This window comes from Lactuca sativa, chromosome 4 (assembly GCF_002870075.4).
Source record: "Lactuca sativa cultivar Salinas chromosome 4, Lsat_Salinas_v11, whole genome shotgun sequence".
In the NCBI taxonomy this organism is placed as follows: Eukaryota; Viridiplantae; Streptophyta; class Magnoliopsida; order Asterales; family Asteraceae; genus Lactuca; species Lactuca sativa.
In genome coordinates, this window is record NC_056626.2 from 161,537,140 (window position 1) to 161,547,378 (window position 10,239).

Below are 10,239 nucleotides of genomic sequence, written 5' to 3' on the forward strand. Positions count from 1 at the left end.
ATAATAGTAAACAATTGACACAAGATAGTAACTTTACTCATAAATAAAACTCATTTATTTAATCATCAAATGTCAATTACATTGTATATATTACAAGTTTCTAAATATCTATCTAATCACTAAAACTAATATCGTCATTCAACCCAATACTCCTAGCATGTTGTGAGTGCTTAACCCTACTCAGTCCTTTCGTAAGGGGATTTGTTGGGTTCTCCTCTTACGACACATTCTTCACTACGAGGAGTCCCTTTTCTACTCGATGCTTGATGAAATGATATTTTTTGTCGATGTGCCTAGATCTATCATGATCCCTTGGTTCCTTGGTTAAGGCGACCGCACCCTCGTTATCACAGAAAGTCTTCATATACAAAATAACGGAACAACCCCATATACATTTTATTCAACAAAAAATAGAATAGAAGGGTAAAATTATCAATTTAGCAAAGTGAAACTCACGCAAAACATGTAAACAATCGTAAAAGGTGTCCACATCTAGAAATCATTTTCAACATTCAACACATACAATCAGATGCGTAATCAAACAACATAGCTTCAGTCAGAGGCAAATGTAGTAAAAGAGGCAGATGCAGTCAGAGCTTTAAACCCGATCAGTCTCTGACTTAGTTAGCAACTACCAAACAACCCCTTAGTGACTTTTGAAATGGTTAGGAAGGAATGTAAACCAAATACAACCGCATTTGGTACTTTGATTGTTAGATCTTATCAAGGTTGTAGAAGACGCTTGACGTTAGCTAGTCAATGGATTGGTGTTACGGGATTAATTGGGGACCCTAAATTGCTAATTTGTAGAATTTTAAAAAATTAAAAATATGAGTAATATCATAAAAAATCTCGTAAATACAACTAATACCAAAATAAAACATGTTAATATGATTAATACAACACAAATTATTTCTAAAATAGTTTCTATTGAGTTAGAAGCTCTTCAAAGTGTTAAAATTTTATCGTTTGCTTTTGTTTTGCTCATTTTGCATGTATGAATTAATAGATAAACGTCTTTTAGTCGATTGGGTAACGCCTAAGGATTAATCGAAACATAGTCGAAAATTTTACATTATGGATTTTACAATGTAGAGAAGTTTTGAAGAAGTTGGAAAGGTGATGGGGTTAACGAGGAAACATGAAGTCCCAATAAGGATCTCACCATATAACAATCATATTACCACCTTGTGTTTGTCTCTTAATTAATTTTTTATAAGTTGGGGCTAACCCATTTGACTAACATGGATGTTATAAATTAACAACTAATTAAGAAATCTTGGGTTCAATCCAAGGAAAGAAAAGAAAAATAATTATTTGTCGTTTAAAAAAAAATAATTTCTTATTTAACAATAAGTTGCTTTAATTGTTTTTTTTTCATTTTTTATTGGAATTGTTTCATCCCTAAGAAATTGATGGCATTTAGTTGTTTTTAACATAAACACATGATATTACGTGAAGTGATTATCTCTTAGGGCATGTTTGGTTCGCATAATGTTGCTGAAGGAATTGTATTTAGAATTGGAAAATGAATCTGCCAGGACTTTGCATCCAATTCCATGTCCTGTTTGGTTGGCAGAAAATTGAATTGGAATTAATTCCAGATTTTGTTTGGTTCACAGGAATTGGAATTGGAATCCATGTAAAATGACATAATTGCCCTTTTTGTCTATATTTCTTAATTCTACTTTATTTTTTAATTTATTTGTAACGATACATTGCATAAATTATAAAAATAATAAATTTAATTTAATTCAATATAATGTGAAAATCATGCAAATGACTTCATATAAAATTCTTTAAATACACAACCCAATAATGTTACCACAAAAAACATAACTTAAAAGTTATCACTTTCTTCACAAGATATCTTAATATTGTTACCAAATCGTGAAAAGAAGGAGAAATTAGAAAAATCATAAAATTAGAAAAGATGGAGAGAATGTGAAGAAATCGATTAGCTAACGGTTGTTGTAGACCATGAATCGACCATGAAATTCAGAAAGAACTTTAATTTAATCGATATGATTCACTTGAATTCAGAAATCAAATAGCTTGAAACCATGAATCGACCAAGAGAGAGAGAGAGAGAGAGAGAGAGAGAGAGAGAGAGAGAGAGAGAGAGAGAGAGAGAGAGAGAGAGAGAGAGAGAGAGAGAGAGAGAGAGAGAGAGAGAGAGAGAGAGAGAGAGAGAGAGAGAGGAGATCACCAGAAAGTCGTCGGCCAATCCTTGTTACGATGAGGAGAAGACGCGAAGAGGATGTCGGCTCAATGAGAATGGGATGAACGACTAGGTTAATGATATATTGTAATGTTTAGCGAGGGCAAAATTGTAATCTTGTGCTTTCCATGTTATGAAAGAATTAATTCCTTTGAGATTGTGAAGGAATGAACTTTATTTTATTTGAACGGAAAATAATTCATTTAGCATTCTTTTTCCTTCCCTTGAAGTTGAGCCAAACAAGGAATTTGAGGGAATTGGAATCATTTTCCCTCAAATTTCATTCCATTCCTGCCAAACAAACACTCCTTATTTGTTGACCTTATGATGGCTGCATCATGGGACCGTCGAAAGAGTTTAACCCTTAATGTAATTTTATACGATGCTAAACATGCTCATACCAGTTAAATAATACATAATTGGATATATTTTTTGTTTTATAAATATTATACATTAAAATAATCCATCGAGTATACAAATAAATTATGAAGTCAGTAATGAGACTACATGACATAAATAAATTGAACATACATAAAGAGAACATGTAATAATGATTTGGCATCGTGATTTAAAAAATGCCTTTGTTATTCTTCTTTCTTTTTTTAGATAAAAACCAATGATTAAAAAATGACTATATCATATGATTTGACTTTTAATATATTAATATTTTTCATCAATAACAAATGACTATCAATTATGTTTTTGTCGGTTGTGAACTGTGGAATTATTTATGAATAATTTACACAATTTGTTTTTCACGAAAAATCATATTTCATAATTGTGTTGCAAAACTATTCATATATTATAAAAGGGATAATGACTTATAGGGTAAGGTATTTTTTGAAATGTATATATTTAGTCTTTATTTTTTTTTTCTTGTAAAATAAACCCTTGTATTTTATTAATATGTACACATTAGGTCCTTTTCACCGGATTCTACAGGTTTTGCTGACGTGGAAGAGTTTATTTTACAAAAAAAAGAATAAGGACTAAATGTGTACATTTCAAAAAGTATCTTACCATATCAAGTCATTTTCCCTTTCTTTTATTTTGTTGAAATGAAATATCAGGTGGCATCCACATATCCACAACGAGATTTTTCCAACTTTTATTCATCATGAAAAAGAGAGAGAACCCCGATCTCCGTTGACTCCTTTGTGTGTTCCTATACATCACTGGTAGCAAGGAGGAATGATGGCAAAAACAACAAGGTCGAAGGGGGAGGCAGGAGGAAGTAGAGAAGGTAGTTGGCTGCGAGGAGCTGCTCTGGTAGCCCCCTCGTCGATCCTTTCTTCTTTTTTTCTGGTAACATATCTCAAAGATGGAGGCAAGGAGAGACAGATCAAAGAAACACAATAGGTAAAGGGTGTTTGACTATTGTTGTTCGACCGAAAGGAAGAGAGACGAGAAAGCGAAGGGTCGTCACCCTTTTCTTGTTGCTGGATGATCACCCATCTTTGGTGACTAAGCTAATTAATTGCTATTTAGTGTCACTTGTGCTTCCACATCAGCAAAACCTGTAGAATCCAGTGAAAAGGACCTAATGTGTACATATTAATAAAGTATAAGGGTTTATTTTACAAAAAAAAGAATAAGGACTAAATGTGTATATTTCAAAAAGTATCTTACCCTATCAAGTCATTTTCCTTAAAAGAAAATTTGTATACGACCGGTATACCGGGTATAGCCGGTCACAAGGACTGCATTGTTACAAAAAATAAAGTATAAGGGTTTATTTTACAAGAAAAAAAAAATAAGGACTAAATGTGTACATTTCAAAAAGTATCTTACCCTATCAAGTCGTTATCCCATTATAAAATTAGATGTGAGACCCGTATATTATACGGATTGATTAAAACAAAATGGTAAATAGAAAGTAGCAAACAAGAAGTTTATTTGTATTTAAATTTTGAAATAAGTGAAAATTATGAGAAAAGAATTAAAAATAAATAAACATGCGAAAAATAAATAAATTAAAATTACGTGTTCAGTTGCAAGACCCGTGTACCAAACATGTTAATTATAACAAATGTTAAATACGAAGGTTTAAACTGTAATTTATTAGAAATTGAAATTGAAATTTAAAATTTGAAACTCGAAATTAATATCGTTATTATGATATATTTAATTTATGAAAACTAAATTAATGATATATTGAAAAATAAAAAATAAAGTAAATGAGAAGCGACAAGTGCAAAATATATATCTCTAAATTACATAAATTGACATTTAACAAACTGAAAGAAAGAATGACATGTAACAAAATTATTTTTATTTATTAGGGGAGGATGATGATAATGTTATCTTACCAAGACTTCAAGTATTTTTGCACGGTAAAGCTTTCGTAAAAAAAAAAAAAAAACAACTTTACAATTTTTTTGAATTTCATAATTGATATATTACAAAATATATAACTAAAAAAAATGACAATCTATTAAATATCAATCATACATTTGTGAATTCTGATGATCCCTAAAATCAGATACATATTTTCGCCTAAATCGAAAGGAGCCCAGTACATATATACTTCGACGTGATGAGGCCCAATAGGTGTTTCCGGGCAAAAATTCAAGTTTTTACACGTTTCGACTCCTGAGCAAGAAACTGTTTCTATGGCTTCCGATTCTCCGATTGCTTCTCGTAAAGGTTAGCTGACTATGATCTAAATCAATTTCTCGAATACCAGATTTGATCACTTTCCTTGTTAGGTTTTAGTTTCATTGTCTTGTACTATTCACAAAACATGATTGATTAGGTTTAATCTTATTTGTTCTTCATCGGCTTTGATACACAGTCGTTGTACATCTGAGAGCTACCGGTGATGCTCCGATTCTCAAACAAGCTAAATTCAAGGTACTTTTCACTTTAATCAAATTGATTTTGGTTCTTCTTATGATATATCCCGTACGCTAAGCGCGATTTTCATCACATCTCAGCACTTCTGGTTTGGAGTGTACGAAATCGTTTTTGGAAACCCTAGTTCATCTTATATGCACGTTTGTAATAGTATGATCATAAGCTGTTATGCGAATAGAGTTGATGATTATCATGTACGAAGTATGACCGATGATTTGTCTTGTTTACTTGTATAAATGAAACACTTAAAAGGCATCCACAACTCTATCTTTAGGCATTTCACTAACAACAACAACAAGTTGTTAGATTCTGCTCAAGTTTTAGTTTGCGTTTAGATGATAAGAACTATACTTTTTAACTGAAACTGTTTCTTGAAATTTCAGATTGCTGGAACTGATAGATTTTCTAAGGTGATTGATTTTCTTTGTCGTCAGCTTCACAGGGAAACTCTGGTTAGTAAGCTGCTATAATCATCAGCTTCAAGTTTGAAAATCTATGAACATGCTTACTAAATTGGGTTCTTTTTTTATCTTTCAGTTTGTGTATGTGAACAGTGCCTTTTCTCCAAGTCCAGATGAACTAGTGAATGATCTGTATGATGTAAGCTTTCTTTTATCTGCATCTAGTTCATGTCCCATTTTTTTGAGTAATATGCAAAGATAAATTGCTGTTACAAAATGCTGCAGAATTTTGGATTTGATGGTAAATTGGTGGTGAACTATGCGTGTTCTATGGCTTGGGGATAAAGTTGATCATTTACAGCTGGAAGAATTCTTTGATTGGGAATTACATTTGGTAAATTTAGGTAATCTTCTTGCTTGTATTCATAGTTGTTTTAAGAAGATGAAATTTGTAAAATGTTTGATCAACTCTTTAGCTTGGAGTTTATTCATTTGATTGGTGACTTTGTAATTGATACTCGTAGCATATTTCACAAGAATTTCCTGAGCACTAAGCTAAGAGCCAATCAAAATAGAATGCAAAATAAGTGAACATGTGAAATGAAGTATCCTCTTTCCCCTTTTATTCTTACTCCTCACATCATTGCTCATGAAGCCACTTTTTCCATTTGACCCTTTTGTTCTTCTTGAGTACACCTTCCAGATTCTGGGCTTTGTTGTATTTGGGCTTGAGTGGATCCTCATCATACTTTGTGTCTTTTTCACACACCTTGATAAATATAAATTACATAAATATTGTAAGAACATATCACAACCGTCTAAATTTTTAGATCTAGGGTTAATATGAATGTGTCATTTATGTAAATTGTGAAACAAATTGTACCGATTTGTAATTTTAAAGGGACAACATGAGTATTAAGGTAATTATGATTTATTATAATTTCTATAAAATCAGGTTAGATTCAAGTACACCAAGCTCGTGATTCAACCTAATTCATACCATCGTCATTCTAAAACCCCTAAAACCCGGTGATTGCATCCTCTTTCTTTGCATCTCTTTTCCAAATAGTAAATACATTACAAGTGACAAGTTCTGATTGATCACTATCGTCCTTAATTTTCCCCATAAACAATTTTTATTTGGGTTTATGATATACGATTTAACCAACCTGAACCCGCCAAAACCAAAACCTGATTTGTAAACTGAAAACCGAAATATATATTATTCGGTTTATTGTCAGTTTGGTGGCCAACCAATAACCGTTTTAACCAATCAAACCTAAAAAACATCTGATGGGCACATATAGTATTTGAGGAAGGTACAACAATGACATTGAAAGACCTATCAGTAATCAACCGGTGAAAGTTTAGGAATCTGTTGGAGATCAGATAATATTGGAAATGTTGGTGCGTGTGGTAGTGAAGCCTCAAATGATGGTAGTGAAAGAGGAGATTGTAGGAGAGAACCCACAAAAGCAACAACTTCTGGAATCCCCTTGAGATGCACTAGAGTAAGAAATCCTTCAGTGAGATATTATCCATCAATAAATTACTTAACAAGAACCAAATTTGGTCATTGGTCAATTATTTAACAGAAAATAAATACATATATTAAGGTTCAAGGATGAGACCGATAGAAGCAAGGCATACAAGGTTTGATTGGTAGTAAAGGGGTTCTAACAAAAAGCGGTAATTGGTTACAATGAATTTCTCTCTATAGTTGAGTGGATGACCACAATTAGATTGATCCTTGGTTTGTTAACATCTAGAGCAGCTAGATGTAAAGACACCATTTTTGCATGAAGACCTTGCATGAAATAACAAGAAAATTTTCAAATTGTAGTCCTGGTGTGCAAACTAAAGAAAAGTATGTATAGTTTGAAGCAGGCTGCAAGGTTGTGGTACTTGAAGTTTGATAGTTTCATGTAGAGGAACGAATACAAGAGATGTGAAATATATCATTGTTGTTACCTATAGAATTTTAGTTCCTCTTACATCATCCTCTTAAATCTTATTATAAGTTAGTGACATCTTGGTAGTTGGATCCACTGCATAAGTAGTTGTCTAAAGTGATCGAAATGGATGATTAGGGAGTATCTAAGTAGATTATAGGCATAAGTATAGTTAGATACAATGTCTTTGGTACTATAAAGCTTTCCCAACATAAATACATCAGCATAATGTTAAATTACTTCAGCATGGCATTGCTAAGCCATAAGAACACCTTTAAGGAGTCATTTAAGACTCTCAAAGAAGTAATCACCCAAGACCGAAGAAGACAGGGAAAAACTAAAAGAAATAAGAATTACTTAATAACACTACTCCAACAGTTAAACCTAAAACATATCATCTAATAGTACTTAGGTTATGTTTGACAGACTAGCTGAAAAGCTAGTTGCCAACTGATAGATAAAAAGTTAGGTGGTAGCTGATAAAAAAAAAATGATATTTGGTAAAACTAGCTGATAAGCTAGCTGAAATATGCAAAATGACATAAAAATGTATGTGGAACATTGAGTTTTTCTATAATCAATAAATGTTATATTTGAGATAATTTTAAAAAAGTTAAGTAAGGGGTCGTTTGATAGTTGTTGACCGAGTTAGTGCTGATTGAGTTAGTGTTGATTGGGTTAGAACTTCTGACCGAGTCCATGTCTGACTGAAACCATGTTGTTTGATTATATCTCTGACCGGTTGTGATGAATGATGCAAAATGACCATATTATCCCTTGATGGAAATTTCTTTATAGTGCCAAAAATAATGAAGAATTTTATTTATGATTCCAGTAAAAGCAATGAACTTTGATGATACATATACATACGCAAAGTGAACATAATAAAAAAAACATGAATTATTTGTTTTAATCAAATTATAAAGCAAATTGGAACACCAACTTTGACTTTTAATTCAATATTTCACCTTTATTTGAATCATTCTCGACTCTTCTCCCTGATAAAAATAAAAGTTTAAAATCAACAATAAAAATCTTTTTAACAAGAATAACAACATATATTAATATAAAAAACTGCAAGGCCATTTCTATGTTCATAAGGTTCTCCTGGTTCAACCTTTTTAGGTCCATTCAAGTTTCAATTGGCACCACTTGAGAGATAGAGATTAACATATATAGAATATATATATCATGAAATCTGTGAATGGTTAATATGTTGAGCAAATTCGAACAACATAACATAGTGCAACATGATACAAGATTTATTTAATCATAATACCAAATGTTTATATTTCCTTACATGTGAATTAAAGAGTCACATGGAATCTATCTCGGTGGAAATTCAAAGAGTCAAACAATTTTTTTATCTCTTCCATTAATGTGGCACTGGAAATGGTGGAAACGGAGTAACAATAAACAAGTGTATCAACTGATTTTCACAGCAACAATTGACAGCAAAAACCAAACAACAAAAAGGAGCAAAAATCGATTAGCAAAGAAATTACCCTAAATCCAGATATATATTCATCAGAATTTCACACATAAAAATTATGAAAACCCGCTATTGATGGAGATGCTTACCTATCACACTATGTATATAGATTTCAAAAACGATTTAGTGAAACCGATTTCATGAACTGATTAAAGAGGAAGATTAAAAACGTCAGAGCTTACCAGCGATTGAAGAAGTCCCCGACAGGAAGAATCATGATGAAGAAGGCGTTGACGATGGCAGAAGGGAGTTGCAAACTCGGTGAAGACAGAAGCAGGAGATAGAGAAACAATGGGATTGTCGTTCACGTCCTCATGATGTAGCGTAAAAAGAATCAGGGGTAAAGTGAGGAAATGTTCCGGTCAACTTCCTTTTTACCATGGACTGAATCAGCCAATTACCTAGGACCGAATCAGAACAATGGACTGGGTTTGACAGGATTAGCCCCTTTATCAAACAGGCTGACTGGACCGAGTCAGCCAAAAGTGCTGACCGGACCCAGTCAGCTGCTAATCAAACATGCCCTAAGTTTGTTGAAACCATAGTCTGAATAGTTTTTTTAAAAAGCTAGCTTATAAGCAAACTTATAAGCTTTTGGTTTTCAAACATGTTAACCTAAAAAATCTTGAAAAACAAAATAGCTTATAAGCTAGTGTATCTCACAAAACATAACCTTAAAACATTACTCCATGCCACACATGAAGTAAACTAAGCAAAAAAAAAGTATCGAAGAAATTAATAAAAGACATTAACATAGGATTAAACCTAAGCAATCTTTAACGGGGAAAGAGATGTAGCTTTAACAAGCTTCTTAATTCTCGAAATCTTCCTTCATTTGGAAATTATACACAAAACTGGGAGAAAATGAAGGGGATAGTCGCACAAAGAAAACCCTAGAGATAAAAGATAAAATACCTACACTGAGCTGTTAATATTCATCCTTAGCCTAATTAAATTCGGCTACCCCGATACCTGTAATCGTTAATCTTGCGAGAGCTAGGAAGATATGTATAGATCTCTACGAGGATTGACACCCCTAATTGCGATTGCTAGCAACAATCTCGTTGGGATAACTTTCTTATTAATCACTATTCGACGTCTGATGAAGTGTCGTGGCTGGGAAATCACTAGTCAAACAACGTCGATTATGAGGGCTCATGGTAATACATCACAATCGCTTTAGAGATCCGACTACCATTTGGGACGCCTTAGAATTGTAGATAAAATATGTTAGGATTAGTTAAATATCCTACAAAGATAGTAAATTAGTATTAATAAAGCATCCTAAAAAATATTAAGATATGATCGTTAGATATT

At 32.5% G+C, this 10,239-nt stretch overlaps 1 protein-coding gene across 1 annotated transcript; it reads left to right on the plus strand.

Annotated features, from left to right (window-relative positions):
• Nucleotides 1-4,713: 4,713 nt before the first annotated feature.
• Nucleotides 4,714-6,028, plus strand: LOC111921364 (ubiquitin-like protein ATG12). The gene is made up of 5 exons (XM_023916919.3): nt 4,714-4,867; nt 5,016-5,074; nt 5,461-5,529; nt 5,615-5,677; nt 5,764-6,028. The coding sequence occupies exons 1-5, from the start codon at nt 4,834-4,836 to the stop codon at nt 5,821-5,823; spliced, it is 285 nt and encodes a 94-aa protein (XP_023772687.1). The 5' UTR covers nt 4,714-4,833; the 3' UTR covers nt 5,824-6,028.
• Nucleotides 6,029-10,239: the final 4,211 nt, after the last annotated feature.